This window comes from Parambassis ranga, chromosome 3 (assembly GCF_900634625.1).
Source record: "Parambassis ranga chromosome 3, fParRan2.1, whole genome shotgun sequence".
In the NCBI taxonomy this organism is placed as follows: Eukaryota; Metazoa; Chordata; class Actinopteri; family Ambassidae; genus Parambassis; species Parambassis ranga.
Genome location: NC_041024.1, coordinates 20,731,450 through 20,757,461, shown reverse-complemented (window position 1 = coordinate 20,757,461; position 26,012 = coordinate 20,731,450). Strand labels below are relative to the sequence as shown.

General features: G+C 41.4%; 1 protein-coding gene across 7 annotated transcripts in view; it reads right to left on the bottom strand.

The window, feature by feature from the left end:
- akap13 (A-kinase anchoring protein 13) overlaps positions 1 to 26,012 on the bottom strand; it is an 80,121-nt gene that overhangs the window by 35,054 nt on the left and 19,055 nt on the right. For all 7 annotated transcript variants that reach the window (XM_028401023.1, XM_028401022.1, XM_028401024.1 and 4 more), the window contains 8 exons: positions 25,254 to 25,407; positions 22,623 to 22,786; positions 21,957 to 22,128; positions 17,370 to 17,553; positions 15,786 to 15,981; positions 13,445 to 15,521; positions 12,170 to 12,255; positions 2,995 to 3,049 (listed from right to left, as the gene is read on the bottom strand). In XM_028401023.1, coding sequence (XP_028256824.1) covers positions 2,995 to 3,049; positions 12,170 to 12,255; positions 13,445 to 15,521; positions 15,786 to 15,981; positions 17,370 to 17,553; positions 21,957 to 22,128; positions 22,623 to 22,786; positions 25,254 to 25,407 — 3,088 coding nt within the window. The remainder of the gene's footprint in view (positions 1 to 2,994; positions 3,050 to 12,169; positions 12,256 to 13,444; positions 15,522 to 15,785; positions 15,982 to 17,369; positions 17,554 to 21,956; positions 22,129 to 22,622; positions 22,787 to 25,253; positions 25,408 to 26,012) is intronic.

Below are 26,012 nucleotides of genomic sequence, written 5' to 3'. Positions count from 1 at the left end.
TGTAAAACCACCTTTTACTCTTTGTTTTCTCTTTTCATTGTGTTATTGCCTTGATTCCAAGGCACACCCAGCTCGTCTCCTCCTATATAAGTGAGGGTTACAGAATGGGGTTGAGCTAAACAGGACAGAACTTCACCTATAATAAATGTAATACCATGGAACATTACAAACTGTGCTGTAAAGCGGCAGCATGACTCAACATCATCTAGCAAACCACAGGCAGACAGGCAAATTACCACATTATAGTCTTTCAACGTCACATGAACTTGCAGCATTTTCGGATGCAGGTCTATACTACATCACCTAATATATGGGAAGCTATGAGGAAGCTTCATTTGTTTCGTGTCTTAGTTACTATTCGAAAGATATGTTAACATGCAGAGGAGAATCGGTAGCACAGATTATATAAACATGAGCTGATAACATTTAATCAAAGCAGAAGATCACTCCCACAAACAACAGAGGTCCCAACTTCCTACCTATCTTACTTGTTTACAAAACATTAAGCATCCTGTAAGGTTGTTAAAATGTTTTGAGTGGAATACATGTGCTACATGTCTTGGCTCCAGCCCAATACTCACTTTATTTCACCAAAAGACAAACATTGACCTACCGATGATCTCATTCTATTATTTGTTCAGTTATTTCAAGCTGGACAGGAAGTGGTGAAACAACCGCCAGACAAACACCGCTGTGAAATACATACATTTTTGATTACATTGCTGGAGGTGTATAGATTCAATTATATGCTCATTATTGCATTCATAGTGAAGGGCAGGGGTTTGCCCTTTCTGTTCCCAGACATGAAGGCGGTAAAATATTACACTCTCGGTATGAGAGAGTCCAAGACAACACAATGACTAATACTGATGTGAATGCTAAAACAAATACCTGATGTCTATGACAAAAAAATACCATATAATCCCAATAGTGTACTTTTTTTATAAAAAGCCTTTAAATAAAATGGAATGTAAATATAAAGTTAAGAAAGTAATTCTAACTGTGATTTGAAAAATTGAATACTAGTCAGTCAGTGTCTTACTATGGTTCCTCTTAAACATGCAGTTATTATTAACCTGACAGGACGGAAGATGAGGAGACAGAGAGACAGAGTAACAGAAAGAGGGGGAGAGGGCTGAAGGGATTAATGAGGGAGAGAGACCAGCGAGGAAGTGATGTCACCTTGTCCCTGCTGCTAGAGGAAATCCCTCCCTTGCCCACCCTTTCATTTTATTTCTGTTTGACACCCATGCTTTTTCTTTCTTTATCTTTCTCTTTCCATCTTTGCCTTTCTTTCTTTTCCCCTGTATTTCTTCATGCCATCCCTTTCACCCTCTTTTTTTTCGTATTTCTCCATAGTACAGACTGATGTTTCATCTGTTTTCCACTGCAGATAAAAGGCAGTTTGTTCTCTGCCTGATGCACCTCATTGATCTGCTGGTCTTTTTTATTGAGACTGGTCTCTGCAGACATTATGAAGGTCAAAGAATCTTTTTTTTTGTTCTTATCTCACTGTGGCTGCTGCCCAAACACAGACATAAATGTGTCAACATCTGAAACCTTTCATATAAATATTTCTCTTACTGTGATCGCCCATACACTGATTGAAATATATTCAGTTGCAGCACTGGCAAACAGTACTGTGTTCAGCTACAGTCAGATTAAAATTACTTGACAAATATTTTGTCAACATGTTCACATAGTATTCACATATTATTAAAGTAATGATCCAATGTTAGTTTCATTAGAGCTGCAAACTACTCTCAAATCATGTTTTTCTGTGCTTACCTTTCAGCTTGTGTGGCTACGCAGTGGTACTACCTACACTAAGAATGACATTAATCTAGGTGAAGACAACATGTCCATATGAAAATGTATAAAAAGAGAGATTTTTTAAACATGTTAATTCATGAACATGAGTAACCTAGTGCTGCTGCTGCTTCCACTGCTGCTGAGTTCATGTCACATGTCTTATCAGCAGGCTTCTGCTGTCCCTCCCGCTTTTTCTCTGACAGTGCTCAAAATAGTGTTAATTAGCTCTCCAGTTAACATCGAATCAAGCTGTGCAGAAATGTACGGTACACACGTATTTCATGTGAATTTCTCTGTATGTTCTGCCATCAAACAGCCCCAGCTTGCTCAGTATCTCACTTCCCTGATCTGTGCATGTACATGAAATGTTCAACTACATTTAAAAAAAAACACAAACCAGGCCAAACCAAGTCTACATCCAAGTTTCCCTACACATCATTCTTTTATATATCAAAAAATAAATAATAAGAATAATACAAATAGTCTCTAATGCTCTCCAAGTGCAAAAATCTGTGATATGGTATTAAAGGCAGCATAGAGCATAAACTGGTTATAGCAACAGGTTTACCATTACTAATTACTACCTGCTGGTGACAGTCACCAACATGATTAATGCCAAAAAGGTTTACACAGACAGAACTACACCTGAGTGGCCAAAGAGTTGTAGATACTGTATGTCATATCAGCAAATATATGACCAGATGTTATCAAGCTCTAATCTGTTGCCATCTGTTCCCAGATTGGAGCTTGGTTCGATATCTTGACATGGCCTTTCAAATGATCTAAACCATGTTAAGAACCAAAATGTTTCTTTGAAGTAGAAAAAAAAACTGAGACTGCTCGGCTGTTTTTATAACAGAAACAAGAGAGAGCTGTCACATTGCTAGGATGCATACAATGCAGTGGCTTTGCCTTGTGATTCTTCAACCAGAATACTTGAAAAGACAGCAGGCCGACCATCAGTCAGCTGTCACTTTTAAGACAAGAGATCCAGCATCTTCCAGCACAAATACAGACACATGGATGATAGTAGCCTTGCAGTGCAGCTTAAAACTAAATTGAGAATGAACTAATAGGGCACAGAAACATCCAGCAAAAGCAATCAGTCCTAAGAAATTAACAGTATGTTCTTTAGTTGTAATCAGAAATGTTAGAGCAGTAGCAGAGGAGAGTAACTCTTACCTGACTGTTGAATGTTGCAGGGCTGATGGAACGACGCCTCTCTGTCTCGGTGGATCTACAGAGAAACAGGAAGACACTAAATCAGCCTCGGCAACATGTGATCGTCAGCCACGAAGAAATAATGATGCAGATGATGTGTTAGGAAGTGATCCTCTGTGCACAGGATGGGAGGCACCGATAAGAAACCCGTTATAACAGCAGTCTTGAGTGTTTTTATGGGATTTAGTAGCTACACTCGGGCTCTATCTTGCCCCAGAGGAACTGCTTGGAAAGATCAGACTTTGGTGTGTTTTCAGCCCTCAGAACTCACAGTCACTCTGACACCAACTCAAACACACTGACGCATGCACACACAGCCTGTCAGAGATCTGTGGTTGGCTGTGAACACACAACTCTGTGGCTCAGCTTCCTCTGTGGTCTCAATGTCTATACAACAGCTGTGTGTGTGTGTGTGTCAGTGTGTATGTGTGTGTGTTTATGGAGGGGGAGCTTCCCCCTCCTCACAGACAACACAAAAGCTGCAACAGTTTGGCCGAAGTCATGCACATTTGACTGACAGCTCTGAATGTGAAGTTAACAGAGCTTTAGAGAGGCTCACTGTGTTTTAATGAACCCCTTCAATGGCATGTAGATAGGATGATGAGCTTTGACTTGGAATGTGTCCCCATACAAACCAATTAAAACCAAAAATGAAATCAATTAATAATCATTAACAATCTTCAGCAGAGACCCTTGTTACGAAGCCAAACATGGCCTTTTTTAGTGGTCAAGTGACCTGTAGTAAGTCAAGTGTTTTGTACTGAGCTGAAGCTACAGTCACAGAGGATAGACATCACCTCCTTTAGGGAGCTTGTAATCCATTTTCCTTCAATGGTTTGTTCCATCCTTTATCTAGGATGTTTCTTTCCTTCCTTAATTCTTCCCATTTAGCATCCAACCCCCTGAAAGCTCAGGTTAAGCCTGGCTCAGATCAACAGGCTTTAGCATTACCCTTTAAACTTGGCTGTGTAAGGCTTTTGCAAAGGAACCTCCAGACAAACACTCAACCTTTCATGTAAAAGAGGAATTGGTAGAACAAAACAAGCGCTCTGTTTCACTATGGGCCACCAAATTTACTTTTGATGTATCATGTGCCATGTACCATGTACTTGCGCAGACGCATGAGTTTTTTTCACTCGTCCAACTTTCAGTGCGCTTAATGTGAACACGACCAACCAATGACAGCCTCACTGTTAGGAAGCTACGGCTGAAAACGAAAAGAGAACGGAGCAACTGGTCCCTAAAACGAACTCCACCTTTATGTTCGGTGCTGTTTCTGCCGGCAGCAGCGACGCGTCTTCTAAGCCTGTGTGTGCGCGTGACGTGTGTCACAGTGGAAGGGCCGCGTGTATATGAATCTATTATAATGCTACGAGCGCGTACGCGCCCACCTCTCTGAACATTATCAACGTTATATTTCAATATTTATTTTCAGGTTCGCTGCTGTTGTGCCATCAGCAGCTCTTCTACACCTGTGTGAGTGTGTGTGTGTGTCAGATGCAGACAGAGGCAACAGCTAATGACGTCACCAAACAATAACGCAGGCATTTGATGAAGAGGCTCCATATGAGGACTCTAGTAAACGGTGGACAGAGGTGACAGCAGCAGCTCCGTTTGTCCTTAGATATGATTCCCATCAAAGTTTGATCATTTGTTCTAAATCACATTGAACTTTAGGAGTTACTTAAGTCTCCATACTGTATTGTTTAACCTTAGGAGGCACACTTCAGTCTGTTTAAATGACTGTTGAATAATACTTTACAGAACTACATTAGTCTTCTTTTTAACCTAATTTTGTTCTGTAATTGTTATTTAAATTTTAATGTTTATTGAAAACTAATACTGAGTGCACGTTATCAGAGTTGTTGTTTGCCTTTAAAATCTACTGACAGTTTTTGAGAAGTGACAGAGTAGGCTACCTGAAGTCATTTACACAGAAACATGCAAATTAGTGTCAATGTAAAAACAAATCGTGATAAAATCGAGATCGTGATTTTATCATTAAAGAATCGTGATATAAAATTTTTGCCATATCGCCCACCCCTAGGCTGACTTAGACTCAGATACATAAAAAAAACATAAAAAAGCATTTTGTTGCAATTACCCTTCTATTGTCTATTATCTACTTTCTTCACAATAAAGCAGTTTTCAGTGAGCAGCATGAAGACCATGAAGATTGTAAATGTTAACTGTGCAACAGCAAGTGAAAGAGATATAAACTAAACTTAATACACATCAGCTATGGAGGAAATAGAGGTCAGAGCCCAAAACAACAAAGAGAAAAGTCAAGAGTCTGAAGACAGGGGAGGATGAGTGAGTTCCAACCAACCAGCAAGGTCGGCCTCTCCCCAATGCTTTGGGGGTGAGGGGGCTGAGATCAGTTTTTAAGAACTAACCCTCTGCTGTCCCACTGCACTCTACTGCCTAGCGTGCTGAAACCCAATGAAATGCTAAGCTCTGTTGTCCAGATCTGGGAGTGGTGGGTGTGCAAGTGTTTAAAAGTACCCACTGTGTCTGTATGCTTTTGCATTCCTACGAACACAAAGAAAACTACTTGCATACCAACTGGCACCATGCACAGGCACCACACACACTCGCCAAAAGTGCTGCACACATGCGCCCGCATGACAAACACTTACTTATGATCTGTTTCCTTCCCTCGTCAAGTCTCACATGCACACAGAAACAACACACACACACAGATACATGCACAGTACACACAGACTTTTTATTTTCTCACAGCTGTGTTCAGATATCAAACAGAGCCCGCTGAGAGAGAACAAACACACTGACGAGGAAAGATTAGCTGGTCACAGAGGGCGCCAGTACACACACACATGCAGACACACAGACAATTACATCGGCATAAATGAATGCACAGAACTAAAATGACTGCCAGTGATTGCAAAGAATTACAAAAGGCTACATTGCTGACCTTAGAGGAGTGAAGTGACAGCAGAACTTCAGAAACAGAAACAAAGGATGAATGCAACAGCCAGAATAAAGGAAGCAGCCGCAGCTTTATGTTTTAACAGACTGTTTACACACAGCGAGCAACCAGAACCACCTCAGTGCATTCTGGCCCTAATTAATAATTACATGATGAACTGAATTCTTGGGTATGAAGTAGATACTTCCCCACGGAACTGGATACACATTTTGTGGAAATATCTGCTAAAATGAAAGGAAAGAACGGAACAAAATAGAAGGCTGTCCAATTTTAGCCACATAGTTCGTGCCATTTCTCCTTATAATGTATGTATGTGTGTGTATGTAACTAATTCAGTTTAATGATGCCTATTACAGATTAACCGACAGAAGTCAGTGTTTTGCTCAAGGTCAAACATGCTCAAGCTATTAGTGTAATTATTTCATCCAGAAAACCATCAACACAAGCTCAGCAATAAACTAACTTGCAATTCATTGGCCATAAACATTATGAGAAACAAAACAGGAGACATAAAGACAGAGGCATGTGCACATTAAAAACAGGCTTCCTCATCCCAGACAGCAGTAGATGAGTGGGTTTGTATGATTTGTTCAATGCACAAAGTGTCAGCCACTCATTTAACAATCAGCAAATTACACATTTAGCATGTAGTCTTGCAAAACAGTCAGTCAAGACAACCAGCAAGGAACTGATCCCCCCATTTGAAAGCTGGCAGCCCAGATTGTGAATAGCCCAGTGCATATTTGTAGTGTCGGGGGAATCTAAACTGTACCCAGTAAAAACACATCTGGTTTAAAAATAAAAAGGCGGGCTAGAGAGTTTGAGTGTGTGTGTATGCTGGGGCAGGCTGCTGGACTGCTGCCTTGTTTCTAAACAGGCAGACAGCCAGAGAGGTTCTGCAGTACTGACGCTGCCATGGCTGACTGGATGAGGCATGTATACACGTTTTTATCCCTGACATTGCTAGCAGCAGACCCGAGGATCAGGCTTTTCACTGGTGCACCTTGGATGCACTTCTGGTTGAATGACTGTTTGAATAATTTCTTCAATCAGTATAAAGCAAATAGGTCAAGAGACTGCAGAAGGGACTTCAGAGCAGCCACTACTCTTGCAGACACTAAATATTTAAGAATTTGAGAAAGCAGATTAGGAATATTTCTTTCTTTCTTCAAGTTTGTTATCTAAATGTATGTATGTATGTATACAGATGTATACATTACAGTAGTTTGTATAAAAGCTTATTAACAGTTGCTGTACTTGGTAAGTGGAGTGATGATGTGTTTTATGACTCCAGGCCAGGAGAGATGCTCGGATGTAAAACGCTGGTTGGAATGAAGTCATCTGGCCAAATGCCTGTTTCCATCTGAGGCTAGAGGAAACCGTTAGCCCGGCACTGCCTTTTTCCCACACTCCCATATCTCTCTCTCTCACTTTCTCTGCTCTTCTGTCTCTCTTTCACACACACTCACACATCCTTTCTTACTTCAGCCCGCCAGTGAAAAGAAGAGCTGGCGTTAAAAACGAAGTTTAGAAAGTGACGAGATGTGTTACATATACCCGAGCAATCCTGTTCATAGATATTCTGCTGCTCTTCCCTGCTTCTGGAAGTCACACGCTTCAGAAGGAATGACAGTCAACATCACACGTCAAATGCCTACTGCTGCGTATGCATGGTAATAGGAAGCCCAGCCTTCACTTAGTGGATATTCGTTTAGATTATACTCATCAAGCAATAAGAAGTGGCTCAGTTTAAGTCATTAAATCAGTTCAGTCTTATTCAGCAGCTAATGTTTGTCCTTTGACAACAACTAAGAATGAGGATGATTGGATGGAGAAGTTTAATAGACATATATGGCCATTCCATTTATGTTTGGACATAAAAAAGGAGTGTTGTGTGTGCAAATGGGGGCTGTAACAGTTCTGTCTTAGTGTGCAGAGAGTATGGATTTCAGGCTGTACAGATCAGAGCATTGTCAGCAGTTTGTGTTCATCAGTAAGAGGTACTTTTACGTGGTTTTTATCATGATTACTGTCTATTTCCCAAAGACTACAGTCAATAGGACCCACAGCTGTCCTGCAGCCAGAAGGAAACTCCTCTGTGGAAAATGTTATAAGGGCTTCTATATATGTGGAGCAGGGAAAGTGCCATTTGAGCTTTAAATAGCACAACTTCTGGGTGTTGTAAAGATCCCATTTAGAAAGATTCCATCCAGCTACCACTTTAAATGGTTTGACACTTAACCTTTACATTACAGTAACAGAACCTCTGAGAGGGAGAAATTACAGGATGACAAGACATTTTCAGTGAACTTTATATTCTGTTTTAGTTTTGTCAGACAAGTACCCAGTGTGCTGCCCAAACAAGCCCGGAAAGACCTTAAACTGCTCGAGCCTCATTAAGTTTCATACACAGTTATTCCACAGAGATGGATAGAGTGCAAGCATCTGTCTTGGAGTCACATACAGCATACCCATGCAGGATACATCCAGAAACCACACTCCACCCCAAAATAATCAGCACTCTGTGTCTGGAGGGCCACTATCAACAACCATGCAATCTTCTCCCAGGGTGCAACACTACGAAAGGCATCATAACATGCATGGGACATGACTACGGCTTTGCCAAAGTGCACTGGAAAACTTTACAGCATGTTTTTCTAAAGTACCGTTCGCTGAACAGCTTTTAAGCGTGTGCCTGAAAAATACAACCTGTTAGTGGGGTTTAAGCTGGCAAATCACTTTATAAAGCTCTATTTAAAAAGACATAATTCCATCTAATATTCTTATTAATTATCCTTAACCTCCCTTTTATGTGTAGCTTTTATGAATCAAGACCATTTTTTACATTTCTTACTGTACTTTTATTGCTTTTGCCATAATATTTTATCTGTCTGCAGCACTTAACAACTCTGTTTTCAAAGCTTCTGCCCAAATGACTGTTATTACTGCGGCAGTGGCAGTATTATCATACCAAACAACTTTGTTTGAAAGTGTGGATAGGTAGCCTACCTTAATCAAAACCACGTCTACTGCTCTCTCTCCTTTGGCACAGAGGCTGTACCTCCGCTTGTGTCGTTCGTACATTTTCCGTTAAATATCCAAAGTAGGTTTTACTGAGCAGAAGGTTAAAATCCAGAAGACAGACTGTTGAGGAGAGCTGAAGCTGTCTGCTAAGCTCCACATCTGGCCACAGAAGCAGCCTTCTAGCAGACTCCAGCTCTACTCCCCTCCCTCCTTCTCTTCTTTCCCTCCCTCCCTTTCTTTTCTTCTTTTCTGCCGTCTCAACTCTAGTCTCTAGACTCTGCCTGACTCACGCCTCTGCTCTGCCTCTCTCAGTGAGACTGTGAACGCCTCTCTCTCATCCTGTGAATCAGCCATCCAAAGTACAACATTGTTAAAGTATGACAGATGACAGTAGGGCATTATTACTTCAGCTAATGTGATTCAATCATCACTGTAAAAAGCTGTTGAGATTCAACACCCCCTGCTGGACGAAGACGTCCCAGAGGCCACCTGTGAGGTGCCTTCAGAGTGTGATGGCACCTTGTAGATGATACCTAGATCTCACTATGGATTTTTGCCTACCTGAGAAACACAGTTTAATGTCTCTATAGGCGGCATCAATATTAACCACTTAATACTGCAAATTAAGTGATTAAGTTGAATGCTCAGGCCTTCTTATGCTCTAACAGCACGGACACAAACGCCAAGGTCCACAAAAACACACAAAGATGCCTGTAAATATAACTCTGTATCTGTATCTGTACAGACGGCGTGTGGCAATGGTATATTTATGTAGTGCAATCACAGCAACATAGTTCCAGGTGTTATTTTGCAATAGGAATGAAAGAACCTCATATTGGCTCTGCCTCCTAAAATAAACAATGGTATGGATGTGGAAATGTGTGCAAGACAGCAAGATATATGCATCTAATTCTCCGTGTGGCAGGTTCTTTATTGTATTATATATTAGTTTGCGTCCTTGTCAAACTCCATAATTAAACGCTCAAATCAAATGCTTTCTGACTGATATTTAGATAAATGTAAATGAATTGTGGTTCCTGCAGTGAGTGTGTTGTTCTTGGTGTGAGAATCCAGCTTTGACCTCAGTTCCTCTCTCCACTTGGCCAATAGCACAGTGATACCAATCCTAGAAGCCACAAACAAATCAAGCTCTAATCCAAAGTCAGGCCTTGCAGGTGTTTCACAGTAAAACTGACAGTCCACACAACGCTCTGCAGCAGTTCACAGTGTGCAGCAAAAAAAAAAAAGTAAGTGCTTCTGTGAATACCTTTCCAGCTTGTATTGCATCATCTTTCCACATTATAAAGAGGGGAAAATGCACACAACACAGCAGCACACCTGCTCCATCTCATGCCACTGAGTGAACAACACTCTGAGCTTTGCGTCTCTACAGCAGGGTATTGCTCTGTCTTTAGTAGCCAGAGGGCCAGTTGCAGTGATTAATTGATGTGTTTAATCAGATTACTCTCACCAGCAATTGAAAACAAAGAATTGCTATCTAATCCATCTTCACTGGAACTGAACAGCAGCACATGCAACAAAAACAACAACAGTTTAAAGATCGATGATACTGATCCAGCTGCACTGTGGCATTATTAATAGTCACTTCTGTACAAATACAGAAATGATGCAGGTTTTTCTTTAGCTTGTACCATCTTCACTTATAGTTCTCCTTGCATGTCTATGTTCAATAACATTTGTACAAAAATTCTCATCTCAAATGTGTTATGCTTTTATGTACTTTATCAAGACACACAGTGATACTATGGTGACTAATGTGTGATTTCAAACAGCACTGTGGATGCTAGGGGCTGCAGTGTTTCTGTGGCAATTGGATAACTGCAAGTATCTGAAGTTTAAAAGATGAAAAGCTTGAGATGTCACTCATTCTCAATCATCCAGGACTAAATTATCTGCCTTCTAAACAGCCATCACATCAAAACACTGACACCCTCCTTGTGATTTTAATTACTTCATTAACCTTACAGCTCGTTCAATGCAGGTAGTAGCTGCTGTTATTTCAATTCTTTTGTGTAATTGGCTTTTAGATTCCACTGTAAATCTTGATGGTTGATTACTGATATTATTAAACTTGTTATAAATGCTTCACATGCCAGGAAAAAAAAAGTTACTAATATTCAAATAGCTAATTGTGAAGCATGTGATTCTCTGTAATGATTATGTATAGTCACTGTTTACCTTAACTCTGCAGTTGGTTCAACACCAGTATGACTCCAGATTTCCTCTTCGTCACAGAAATTAAAGGAGATTTTAATGGGATCAAATAGCATGTCATTAAATTGGTCAAAAGGGGAAGCTCTGATGCCACTGAGGTAACATCTCCCTCTGCTGGCGACCCCACCATCCTGCACTCTAGTGTGTGTATCTCTTCCTGCGAGTCAAACATCTGGCATTCAGAACAAGCCACTGACCTAGACCACAGGAATAAGCAGAGCCACTCCAGTCTATGGCTGCAGAGGAATCTGTCAGTCAGCAACATTTCAGAGTAAAGCCTCCTCATCTACTAAAGATCGCATCCATGTGCTCAGTAGCTGTGCTGATAGAGTAAATAAAGTCTCCCACAGGACAGAGCACAGAACACTGGTAGGATATTACAGTTACGTAATCACGTGTATAGAGCTCACTTAAAGAACTTCAAGAGATAATAATAATATTCCTCTTTCAATGACTGCACTAACAAAGAACTGAAAAACAAGTTCCCAGACAGCTTTCCTTCTAAACTCACTGCAAATATCTCACTAGCCCGTCAGGCTGCTTTGAAGAAAAACTTCTTTTATGCTTACAAATCTTTCTTTGCTAGACATAGTGTCCCTAGATATTTATAACAATGTTCAAAAGCAGATTTTGTAATAAAATGGAAAACATTTCACAAAAAAAAATATTTTCCAGCAATAATGGACTGTGCATCCTCCTGCTACACAAAACCATGTAAAACAGAGTGTATCATGTCATGTATAATTAAGTGCAAGCTTTCCTTTATTCTAAAACTCAGATGATTTCCACTATCATTATTCTCATTTATGGTAGAATCTTGCTTGGCAGTTTTTCAAAACTATGACTCATCTCAGACTTAATCAAACCCACATCAACAACAATGCAGAGTTTAATACACAACAACTACAGTCGAGACTTCAGTCTTACCACGGAAGAGTCTGTTCCCTCTGCTGAGCCATTTTCTTCCTCCCCTGCACCACTTACAGCGTCTTCAGACTTGATGGCATCCACCTCTGGAGAAATGTACACACCACAATGCAATCAGCCAAAATGCAAATCTCCCAAATATAGGAATCAGTAACAAGTGTGTGAAGTAAAAGGAGCCAAGACTTGCCTGTCCTCACATATGTGACAGGCTGTCTGTGCTATAGTGAAGAAGCAGCTTGTGGTTGTATGTAATTATTTACTATTAAAATGTTTATAAAGCAAATGTCCCACAGAGGACATTTTCATTTGTATGGCATTTTGATGACAAAAACAGAAAACACCATATAATTATGCCATGGATTAAATGGATCCTGGTATGATTATGTAAGACAACATAAATTGAATGTTTGAGGAAAAAAAAAGAAACTGACTTTGTTTTGTTTTGGTTCGTCCACTAGAATCAGATTAGGAGTTCATGTAAACAGAAAGCGTGCCTCTGATAGCCTTTGTAGTTACCTGATACTCATCCGTGGTCATGCTGTAAATATATATCCTCGGATTTTTAATGACACAGCCCTCTCTCTCTGTGACGCACAGCACCAACCATGCCCTTGACCTCTCTTTATTGAACTTGGGACCCGTGCAGTTTTTTCACATGAGAGAAAATTGCCTACAGAGGAGTGCTGGAGGTTCACTTAAAGACGACAGACTCCGGGTCTTCCTGGCTTGTGTATGTTTGTTTAGCAGAACCTAGTTTTCTCGTGATGCATCAGGGACTGGGTCACATGCACTGAAGCCAGAATGTTTACAGAACATACAATATATACAATATAAAGTCAATTGTTGGCAACAATTCATGGCCTAAAGATTCAAAAGCACACCTCAGTACTTCCTATAACATAACATATTATATTGTCAAACTCTAGTCATAGCTATTTAAAATAACTTTGTATTTTTTAATTCATGGCAAAAGGCTAAGCCCCCATTAGAAGGACAATTAGTCCCAAAGAAACAAAACCCAAACAAACCATGTCTTCATAACAGCGATATATCACAACAAAATGTCACTGAAAACCTGTGTGCGCACAATTATGGTGAGCTACATGGCAACTTTGCAGAGCTGTTTCCATTAATCACCAAGAAGAGGACTGAATCCGATTTAGCATATTTGCTTAGGAATAAGACTTTGACAAACATATTGCCCTGTGATGAATGAGTGTGTGTGCAACTGGAATAAACCTGAACAGGGAATGAAATCAATCTGTGTTTACCCACCTTGGATTGCACTCCTGCAGCTCTCCAAGGCCCCATCCATGGCATCTGTCTGTGGATTTTCAGTCATCTCGTTCTCAACATTAGCTTCTGTTTTTGCTTCAGTGCAAGAAGAAAGTATGTCTCCTTCCAAGGAACCTACATCTACACTACTTGAAAGCACACTGTCATCTTGTGATAAAGATAAAGTGATCTGATTGTCAAGTGATGTCTCGCCTGCTGTCATGTCTGAATTATCCGGTTTGGGTTGCACAAATTGCACATTTCCACTCTCCTCTGAATCCACCCCCACAGATTTATCACCGGTCTCTGTCAGTTGAATATCTTCTTCAACCGAGGCAACGACTTTGTCCTCTTCTGTGTCAAATAGGACATCTGATGCAGAATGCTCAATCCCTACATTTAGATCAGAGCTGTTGGTCTCTCCAGGTTCACTTTCATTGACCTCCACAGTTAGAGTGTCCTCGCTATCCAACAACACAGGATCTAATGACAGACCCTCTTTGGAAAGTTTTGAGACGAGTTCCTCTGTGTCTTCAGCACTCAAAGCCTCTATTGTCTGGACACTGGGTGACAGTTTTGATTCAGTGCCCTCCTGGTAACAATCTTTTGGCTCGCTGACGGAGCCTGGCTCTGATGGAATCCCTGTGTCCATGTTTAGAGAATGCTCATTGCTTCCACAGGGTTTTGTGTCCTCAATTGTTAATCCTGCTGAGGACAATTCTGCTTTCTTAGTTTCAAGCAAGTCCTGATCCTCCACCGTGTCACTGTCCTGAGTAGGGTGGAAAATATCTATTGTAGAGCTTCCAAATGATTTGAAACTTCCATCCCCATCAGATATCCCATGAGACACATCGGAATCATGGTCAGCATCTCTTTTAGTCGGTGTCTTTTCAGGTGATAGCTCACATTCGACCAGTTCAGTCTGTGTATCTACTTTGCAGTGGTCAACGGTCCCAAAATCAGGTTTGTCGACAGGCACCCTGTTGTTTTCAATACTGTATCCAGAAGGTCCAGCTACGTGTTCACCATCTACCTCCATGCTGCTCTCTGTTCCAGTACTATTCCTAGAATGACAAGCAGTTTCTGGAGCCAAGCCCCACTGCTGTTCCGTAGCGTAATCCCGACCAGCTGTTTCCTGGTTTTGTTCTGAGCTGTTTATGTCTGGTGGAGGTTCCCCCTCATGGAGGCCTTCTATCAAGAGACAGGGAACAGCAGATTCAGGCTCCTTCATTACATCACCACCATCTATCAGCGATGGGTTGGGTAGGTCCCCTGGGGCTGATCCATGGTCTGTTAACCCTTCATTCTCCGGCTTGTCTGAAGAAAGTCCATCGCTGAGCTTCAATTTTTCATCCCTGTCATTCTCTCCTTCCAGGCAGCATTCCTTCATTTCAGAATCAGAGGTGTCTGAAACGTCTGAACACTCTGATGAAGGAGACTGGCCCATGACTGAAGCTTTCGTGTCTTCACTGGATGTTATTAGACCTGTTGATTCTGAGTTGGTCTCCTCCTCCCTCCTCCTGGCAGTGCTGTCCTCTGCTTCCTGCTCAGAACAGTCCTCCCTCTTCTTGGCCTCCTGTCCTTCCTGGATCACAGCCTCTCTTCTATCAGTTTCCTCTGCCTGTTTACCACTGACTGCTGGTGGTATGATTCCCACAGTGACGCTTTCCCCTTCAGCCCCACTCTGTGCTCCTTCACTGCAGTCACACAAACTCAGGCTCTGGGTGGAAACAGTCTGTTCACTTCCCTCCTCTGTTTGGCAGTAATCTCTCCCTGTACTCAAACTGAGACACACCCAGTCTTCTGGGGGGCCGAGGCCATGCTCCTGGGGGTGTACTTCTGACGTCGGAGCGTTTACTGACAAACTCCACTTCCCAATATCACCCTGTCCACTGTCAACAGTGCTGCCGCTGCTGCTTTCCCCACGGCAGTTCCCTTCAGTCGCTGGATCCAGGCACTCTGACGTTGTAGCAGGTTGCTGGAGCCGCTCCAGACAGGTTAACGTTGCTTCTAAACCATCACAACACTCAGCAGCAGTGTGCAAAGAATCAAACTGAAGCTCCAGCACAGAAACTCCCTGCAGAATATGGAAATAGAGGAGGATAAATGTTAGCTTTTCCTTTTGAGAAACCAACAGAGCTGCTCTCTTGTTCTTATCAAGAGCCAACCCTGTGATTGCATAAGGTGTTCCACTGGTTATACAAACTAAGCTTGAAGGTTAAAAAAATGAGGGCAGTGAAAAGACAAACAATCCAACAATGTTCAGGAGTAGCAGAACTCCAGGTTGAAGACAGCATGAGTAGAGATAACACGCTAAAAGGGCAAGGTGGGGATGACTCACCTTGGCATGGAGATGGCATATCAAGTGCAGTAGCTGCTTCACACTCTTTTCAAGGGTCGGAGTGTCGCCGCCAGGATGGACTCTAAGTGTCAGACTATGTGTGCTCAGCCTGGGTAGGTGGCAAAACACCCGTGCGTCCGTCGAGACCAGCTGAACAGTCTCATTCTCTTTGTCTGTCTCTTCGTCCGTCTCAGCCCTGCCGCGAAATAAACACTTAGATCATCTTAAAGGGTCTGTAGTGTGATTGGCTCACACGGCACAGACTACTTTACATAGAAGGTTTTAACAGTGATGTCAGCTGATCCACATTTTTTTTCTTTGATAAATCACGTGCTTTTAACTCCAGATTGGAAAAGGCCAGAAATCCTTTTCTATGGCAGTTATGTTTGTCTATTCTAGGTAATCACACAACCTAGGTTCCAGATGCTTATACTTATCTCCCTAGCCATAAAATACACCCACTGATAGTCTACTTTAGGAACGCTCCTAAACTAGGAGTGTTCAGTGAAAACCTTTCTCCCCTTGCATTTACTTTAAGTACTGAAGGTAAAAGTATGTGCAGTGTTTCTTTTATTTTTTATTTTTTTAACAAAAGATAGTGCCGTAAATGGGAGACACCTCCCAGTCAGGCTGATATGTTTGCGTAATCCTGGGTGGGTTGCTTGAGCTCCGAGGCCTGCCGGCTGAGGTCACCAGCTAGGCTGAAAGTGACTTCACTTTTCATGAGGGAATTGTAATTACTAGCACATAAAGAGAGAAGTACAGGTTGTAAAGCAACCTCATTGTTTGGATGGCAACAAGGCAGCCTGCTAAGTAGTAGCTGTCTTTTAGCTTGTGGCATCTTCATTTTGAGTTAAGTGAAAACTATTCAACAAATAAATAGAGCTTTAAAAGACATAAAAGAGGTCCATTTCCACTTTAAGCTGTGTCTCAGCCATTTACTAAAAAGCAGCTCTTTCCCTCTGCAATTTCACTACAAAGAAGAAAGAATCTGACCTCAGTAGCCGATCAGACAAAATGCATTATTAGGGATAGTATGTAACTGACAACTCCAAACAAAGCACACACATCCCCTTGTCATTAAACTCTGCAGAGACAACACTGCAGTGTTTGGACTGAAGCAGAGCTGCATAAAGTAAGATGTTGGAAAGGTACTACAACAGGTCAGTGCACACAGAGTCGAGGCTTTTGTGTTGCAGAATAGTTTCCCATCACTCTGGATTCCCTTGGAACAATACTGGCAGCCCACAACTTTTCAATTTGCCCTCAACTATCTGACTGCAATTGAGAGTGCTAAGCTGGGCTGCAGTAGGCTTCGTAGTGATGCTCTCTGAATACTTCTATTGTTTCTGAAGACAACAGACAAACAACATTGCTATAAAAGGAGGAGGACCACGCCATCCGCCCTTTGATATATTGATGCAAATGTTTGTACAGAGAAGAGGGCAATGTTCACTGAAACTCAAAGCTAATAAAAGTGTCACACAATGTAAGGACTGTTTAGAGACAAAATAAAATCCTTTACTTTACTGTGCACAAAAACACAGAAAGAGAGACATTTTCTCTGACTGTACAGCCACTTACTGTTTGAGAAGCTCATGAAGGCATTCATGTCCACGTAATGCCGCAATGGCAGATGGGGTGTAGCCTTGCCTGTTGGCCACCCGTAAGGCCACTCTGGCTCCAGGCTGCTGCAGCAAGAAATTGGTGACCCGAAAGAGCCCTCGCCGTGCTGAGAAATGCAGCAGAGTCTCCTGTGGATCCAGGTCTGAGGAAGATGACAGGCAAACATGAGAGACAAAAAAAGGACAGAGGAGAGTGCTGCAGTCAGGCAGCCAATATGCGGGAAGGTAGCCGACATGCCACCACTTGCGGCAGCTTGGTAAAGTCACATAGCAGCCCAATAAAACCAGTAGAGAAACTACAATGACCAAAAACAACGGACCATCACACATTCACACTCTAATAAAAGCACAGGTTGTGGTTATCTTCAGCAATAGATCTATGCATGTATCTGTGCACCAGATTGTCATTATTAGAGGAAATCTACTGTGGCTAGTGATAACTTTAAACTGGCTTTTGTTGTGCATTGAAATTACATATTATTTGAACAGTTTGGCAGGTCCAGTGAGTGTGGAAAAGCCTCTAAAGCAGCATCTGACATGATAATAAAATGAACAAATCATAGCAACGATAATAATGAGACTGTGGCTAAATCTAACTTCATTGTTTTATTTGAGCATAGGTGAGCAGTATATAGGTATACCAGACTCACGGTTTTCATTTGAATCCATTATTGGCCCAGTATATCAGTCGAACTTTTAATAACACCATCAAACCCTCCCCTTTACATGTCCACAAAGACAATAACAGAGATTCATAGACACTCATACATGCAACTCTATCTTTCTACCAAAGTAACAGGTTGGCAGCAACGCTCCCTCTGAGCATTAAAATCAGGCAGACAGGCTGCTGGCTCTTTTCATCTCAAATTTAATCTCTATAATTAAAATCCCTCACGGTGTTCACCACAAAAGACTATGAAAACATTTCTGCAACTGCAGGCATTCTTCAAACTTTAACTGCCCAAACACTGGTAAAATGATTACTTCATTAAAGGGCACTCTGATATGAGGCTGCCCTATACGGGGAACTTTGAATCCAGCTCATACAGATCACTGGAGAGGAAAACATGTCAAGAGTAGACAACACTGTTGAACATGTTCAACCTCAGTACCCAGATATCTTGTAATGCAAGCAAACCGCACATAAATGCAAACATTCATCAAATAAGCTGAAACTTAATAAGAAAAAAAGATAATAGATCTACAGTGCTGCCGCTGTTTCCAGATCTCTGCTTTTCTCCACTGTTGTGTATTAGAGAGATTGTGTTTATCCTTTGCCTTTCATTTGTCACTGCCTCTGAGCAATGGATTTTTTCCTCCACTGCCCATACACAAAACTAGATATCTACTTGAGCAAACAGGGAAAATTTATGGTTAGACACAGGTAAGCAGTTTCACACAGCAACTTCACTGTGATTTCTGCAACGGACTATTTAACTGCAGATATCAACACCAAAGATACAATCAGCTGAAAAACAAAATGAAAACTGCACAAGAACAGTGGAGTCAGAAAAGACAATCTCTTTCCTGTTATTAGCACCAAAACAATCATCAGGCAACATTTTCAATAGTGGCTGTGACTGTTGATGAGTGTTTCACTTCATTTAGCACAGGGCAGTATGAACTAGCCTGCCCTGATGAAGCTCAAGCTAATTGTTCAAATTTAATGCTCCACTTGTCCGAGCTGGGCCGGGCTGGAATGTAGAGTGTCAAACAGCAGCAGGAAATTTACTGCTGGGTTTGCTGGTGGCTCCCTAAAACTGACTACCATAACAGCTGTGTCATGTTGGTACAGTAAGAATCTGCTGGGATGTATAGCATGTAGGCAACTATGTGCTGTAATAAGGATTACCAGCACAAAGTCAAGATTTGGTTACTATAAACCAACAGAGCTGCTTCTTGGCAGAAATCCTGGCTGCTGGCAGCCAGTTAGCTTTACTAGATGTGTTTTTCTTACTTGTTATCCAGTCAAACAATTTGGCACATTTTTGTTATCAATCTACTTATTTGGTCCAAAAACCGTAAGACTGAACCTAAATTGAAGTAAAACAGCAAATTAGGGAAGAACACATCTAAAATATTATTTAATGGATTGCCATAAAGACTGTGGCAAAAACATGGCACCCAGAAAAATAAATTCCCTCAACTCAGTCTCCTGCCTTTAACACCCACGGTGACCATGCTTTTACACGAAAAACATTGGAAACTACTGGATGACATAAATTTGACCTTGTTTTTATCTATTTCATTAGCAAATGTTAGCATGTTAATACTATGATGGTCAACATAGCAAACATTAATCTATCAACATCAGCATTAAGCATCAATAACAGAAATCTCTCATAAAGGTGTTAGCATGGCTGAAGCCTTAAGCTTTGCTGATGAATGATGGAAACAGCTAATAAATTATCCGTCAGTTGACATGAAAGGAGTTTTCCTTGTGTTTGTTTGGAATTGGTACTGACAGACAACCCCCATGCTTCAGATAGTTACCTGATCTAAAGTAATAATCTATTTTTAATGACATGTAAAGTTTTTTTCCTAGTGAAGTGGGTGAAAGGGGACAATAAATGGCTGGCTATGGTGAGATCAGTGAGTGCTGCGTGCCCACAGCGTGAAGGATGACTGAGATAAAGCGCCGTCACCTCCACCTATAGTCTGCTGCTATCCATCATCTGACAGATCTGATAAATGGAGAGCAGAGTTGCACTCCTCCTCCCTCCCCGCAGTTCACCACAGCTGAGCGTCTTGTATTGAAGCTGTGACATATTGTGAAGCACAGCCTATTAGACCACACATCACTCACCACAGCTGGAAGCCGCCTTCCACATCAACATCATGACAACTAACTTCAATGCAAAGGACCCAGAGTGTCCATCTTTTAAAGCTCGAATGGTTTTCACTGGATCAAATAGGAAAGGAGGTCATTACTAAAAAAATCTGATGTGATACATTTTTTTCAGACTGAACAATAATAATAACTAAAACAGTTAAACTAGACTTCTAACAATACACGTCCTGGCTCTTGTCAACTCATTTGTTTTTTGTTTATGTCTAAAATCCTGCTCATTTGGCTTAGTATCCAACTCTGAGATAAAAAAAAAAGTTGTTTTCTAAGCAATAGCCAGAGGCAGGAGCAGTGCTCCCAAAGTCTTGTTTATGCTGCTTCACAGAGAGCAATTACCTGACAGAGTTTATCATCCACATCAGCTCATTTAACTTCCCCTTACTGATTAAAGTCATCAGAGTCAATGGCTGGGGAAAATTGGCACTTTAATTTTAATAAAAATGTATGTTTGCACTGTCACAGCTATTTCTCACAATACAAACCGCTGTCTGGCCACGCTGCAGACTCTGTTTGTTCACACTAAAAGCAGTGTAACAGAAGTCCATCTAGAGATGTGCCTTAGATTCTACAAATGCAAGCTAGCTACTGCTCATTATTTAAAGCTCAGCAGAAGAAAAATGATCATTCATTCCTCAAGGAAAGACGCTGATGAGCTGGAAAAAATGTCTTTTGGCTGCCACTCCAGTCACAGATTAATTGTGATGCATAGCTCTGCATTGTATTTTATCCAGAAATATCCCCACATATCTAATAATAACACTCAGGTTATGGGCTTGGACAGTGTTTTGTCCACCATAGATAATAAATGTGAGTTTAACAGTGTGCCTCTGAAAGTTGTGAGCTCATATTTTTTTTCTTCCTTTAACCTATCGACCTTTCAGACTTTTGCACAAATCATAACAACTATAACAAACAAACAAAACCTCAAACAAACTATCCGGCTGGACTTTTGGCCAATCTCTGTTGGCTAATTTGTTCAACATTCAACTAGCCTGCTTGCCCCAGAGAGCAGCTGTGTACACTTGAAATGGGCGGGTGCTATTGCAGTGAACTGTACTGACAATTTCAGACAAACGGCTCTACATATGTTGATTATTCATCATTAATCAGTTTCCCGGGAGAAACAACCAGAACACATGACTAAAATAGGGGAGAACGTGTTGGCCAATATCTATTCATGCATTTCTCACAGTGTCTTATATTTACATTCCTGTGTCAATGCACACTGCTTTAATGACTGCATATGTTAGCTATGTGTAAAGTGAGAAATTGGTTGAGGAAAATAGCAGGTAGATGCCACAGGCATTCACTTATGTTTTGATCACATTCCAAGTGGCGTGCCGCCAAAACACCGGCCAGGATCCACTACCACACAGGCTCATCTGTGCAGCCGCACCGTGCTGTCCTAACTCCTCTGTCATAGCATTATTAGGTCTCTAATTTCACCCAATGATGTATTTCATGATATGTGTAATATTTTGCTGACAGTGATTAGTGTTTCTTATCATTAATCAATGCTATGATAGACCTAAGCATCACATAGACGAACACACACCAGCTGAGGTGCCGAGTGTGTCATTATGTGCAGTACAACTATAATTTGTCAGTATGTTTCTGCATCAGTGCAGAGACATTCAGTCTGACTCTCTGTGTCAGGAAATTACATGTTACAAACAGTCCACTGCCCTCCAGTCTCACCAGTGCTGTTGGTTCGTTTATTCCCCAGTAAGCTCCATCCTGGAGGCAACACGAGGTGGTGGAGGGCCAGCGCCAGGCTCTCATCCAGCCGTTCACACTCTTGCAGGGGAATCTGACACTCATCCAGCAGCAGCGCCCCATCGAGGCCATCAACCCGGCCTGCTGTGCTCACCTGTGTGCAGGGCGATTATAGAGATGAGTCAAGTTTTACAGTGGAGGAACTGAGGCTTAGGCTAATGGAAGCGCTCAGCATAAGAGCATTAACCAAATGCCTATGAATAATGAAAGATGTAAATGTAGGAAGCTCAATTTGGGATCGCACTGTTTTCGACAAAAAAACAAATCAAGAATAAAAATGTGAAAAATGTTCCATTACGACCTCCAAGTTTGACTGCTCCAGAAAGTCAAAGGAAACTCAATATAACATTTCTATGGTATGATAAACTGTGCTGAAAAGAATTCATAAACTGAATACCAAGAACTGTCAGACATTAGGCCTTTTCATGGACAAGACAATAACATGGGAATCTTTTGTTTTACTGTCAATCTGCCCACATTGCTGCTGCAGTGGTAACCGCTCTTTTTATTGTGTTATGTGACAAGCTTTAGTTTTTGTGTTATTTTACAGCAGACTTAGGAATGGAGATGACATGTCGAGTTTCTCACCAGGAACTGGGCCATGTCAAAAGCCAAATCCTGAACAAAGCTGAATCGATGCTCGGCCAATGGAGCCACGTGACCCAGACAGGACTGTGGTCCCTCAGGGGCCTCAGAGATGATTCGGGTGACTGAGCACAAGGTGACCAACACCACCTCGCAGCAGTCATGAGCTAAAAGACGTTACAAAAAGAAAGGGTTAGAAGACAGAGGAACACAGATTTTACAGCTACACAGCATTCTTTCATTGTTTCAAAATAAATCACAAACCTTTACCAACACTTTGACCCTGTTCAGACTGGGGAAAGTTAATCCAGCTAGAGTGGGATCGAATCTGGATAGCCAGATACATTCAGACCTATTTTCACATACAGCTATTGCACATACCTGCCCACACATCTACATTCTATCAGGCTCTATCCAGCGTGTTTGCTGTCCTCAGACAGTGGTACGACTGCTGTGCAGTTTCTTTTGTTTTGTTTATTTTCTGTTTTCTGCTTTTTTTTCTGGTCCAAAATGCAGTATGTTCTTTGTAGCCATGTCGAAAATAAACTCTGGGCAAAACTTTCATAGTTCAACGGATGTTTACACACTGCTTTTCTACATGACCTGGGGACTGTCCCCATGAACCAGAAAGTATGTATAAAATTACATGAGTTCTTTTTGCACAGCCTTTTTGAGGCTGAACTATTTGCCTTTCTATGTGAAACGACCAGGCATCGGTTTGTATCTTTAAGCTGTGCAGCAAAGATGGCATCTGCTTAGTTGCATTGCAGCACAACCTCTTTGTTGGTGCAACTATCCGAGCATCTGTGCACTTGAAAGAAGAAATACATTCATCTGAATGATTTTAGACATGAGTTCCCAACAGTGAAAGTTTGTGTGAAAAGATGGAACAGCATTTTTGAAAGTGAACAGGAACATTTCCATACCATGGCGTTCATAAGTAAGCTTAACTTTTCTTTTTCCTACAGTATAGTAGCATAGGAAAAACAACCCCTTCTACTTGGAGAATGAACCAGCTGGGTCATGCCTGTGTTTACGAGGATTATCAAAAACATACTGAAATCATCTCATCAATGCAGAAATCTAAGGCCAAGATGGTCAGGTTTGTATTTAGCCTCTAACAGCTTAATTAATTGCTTCCCATTTAATTTTACTGTAAAATTTATGAGTGCTACTGTAAATTCATTCTGCAACAATAAAGTACAATAATCAGCTACAACAGAGAGCAGACGAGATGATTTAAATTCTAATTAGAACAAATAAATCTGAATATTAGTTTACTTAATTAAACATGTGTTTAATTTTTCTGACTGATACCCACTCAGTCACAAGTCAAACATTACCCAGAAACAAATTAATAACATGTGTTATCAGTTAAATGAAAGCATATGCAAATGACTTCTCAGCTGTCACAACAAAACGAATGAACAAAGGGGGCCAGAGTCCGCACACATGGCCAGTGTCAAAACATTCATAACGGGGAATAAAGACTCAGCACTGCAGCTTTGTAAATACATGCAGTGCTGACAGACGTCCTGCTTCTGCAGTTGTAATTTATTGGGCATTACAAGGCAATCTGCATTAATTACTTTCTTTCCAACTGCCTACTTATAGTCACTCTGTTCTCTGCAAAGAGTGTAACTGAGCTGAATGCCCACAGCGCCCTCTACATCTAGAACACAATTCCTATTACCGTATGTCAAAGCTCTTCATTTATCAAGCCATATTTCTTTAACTGTTTATGTTCTATGACTCCACAAACACAGCTGGTCAGGCAGCCACATAAATATTAATGCTTGTATGCATTGTGCAAGGGCATCTCAATCCAAGCTAAAGCAAAGGTACCGTGAGTTTGCTGCCATTTTCCCAGGCCAGCTGGGAATACAATCCCGCGACCTTCTGGTCAGTCACAAGTTCGGTCCTTTGGAGCTCAGAGCGGCTTGATGGAGGAGTCAGTGAAGCAAGGCTAATCTGTTAGCCACCCAGCCCCCTTCAGACAACTGTAATTCAGCCAAGCTCTTAACAAGACAACAAGTTTATCATGGGCTGCCTTTTTCCTGTCTGGAACCTACACAAAAATACATTTAACGTTAGGGTCTTAAGATCATACTTTATGTTTTGTTTTGCAAGCATCCATGACTAAAATGAACTTCGACCCTTCATCTCAGTGCTGCCAGTTCACTTCAGAGTAAATATCTCTGAGAAACAGAACAGGCTAAATTTGTTCAATTTGTGGAAGCATGAAAAAGTGGGATATGCTCCAACAGCAGTGATGAATGAGGTAGACTCTAGAAAGCCTAAGGTGGGGTGATTTCTCTCTCCAAAACACAACATTAGTTTAAAAATGAGGACGGTGGTAGTGGCTGATTAATTATCTTTTACTTTGAAATTCTTACGCAGCAATAATAACTCCTGGCCCATGCTTTAAACGTGACATGAGGCCAGAGCAAACCCCCCACTCTACCGTATGTAAAAACACAACACAAACACAAAACTTTTGTTCAGTTTGTACACATTTAAATCAAATTATTTAATGATACGGGAGATAAAACATATTACATACTGTAGGTGGAGCTGCCCGTTCATTTGACATGACATGAAAGCACAGCTTTGTGGGAGGGGTGGCTCACTTACCAGGACACAGGGCCTGCAAGGTATCATGGCTGCTCCTTAGGGTGCTGGTCAGGTGTCTTTGCGTGCTGCCAGCAAACAGCAGGAAGTAGTCCACGCCCTCATCATGTGCAGCCAGCTCTTCATCAGCGAGCTGCACTGTGATGATACAATGACCCTGCAGAGACAGGAAGAAGGAAGGAAGAGCAGAAAGAAACAAGGGTTGACAAAGAAGCAGCAAATAATTACAGTATTATCACAATAAATGTGCATAAAAGATGATTTAATTACAGGAAATGAGTGGCTGGGTGCTGCTGTGAGGCACCGTTTAGCAGAACTCATTACAGTATTTCCTGAGTGCTAATAAAAACCCAAACTGTTAAGAGTAGTATAAGTATTTAAGAAAAACTTTAGCTGCACATTTTCCAGGACTACTCAATTAGAAGGACACACTCACATTTCAACTTGGCTGATCATGTAAGGAGTAGACAGCCCAAAATAACTGTGCCGATGAAATAAGAATGCATTTGGATGTGCTATATCAAGCCATGCAACCACCTACAGACGCCTGTGAGAACCGAAATGAACCCCTGACACCGACGAAGACAGGCAAGATGGTGTGCGAACAGCAATACAAACCCTGATCTCTAACAAGTAACATTTCAAGGCAACAACCAGGCAAACCAAATCTAACTCAATCCTTCTTACTAACAGCCACCGATAAGATCAAATGTCATCAAGGCTTTAGATGCATTAAAGACAGGCTGTGTTGCCAGGTGTGCA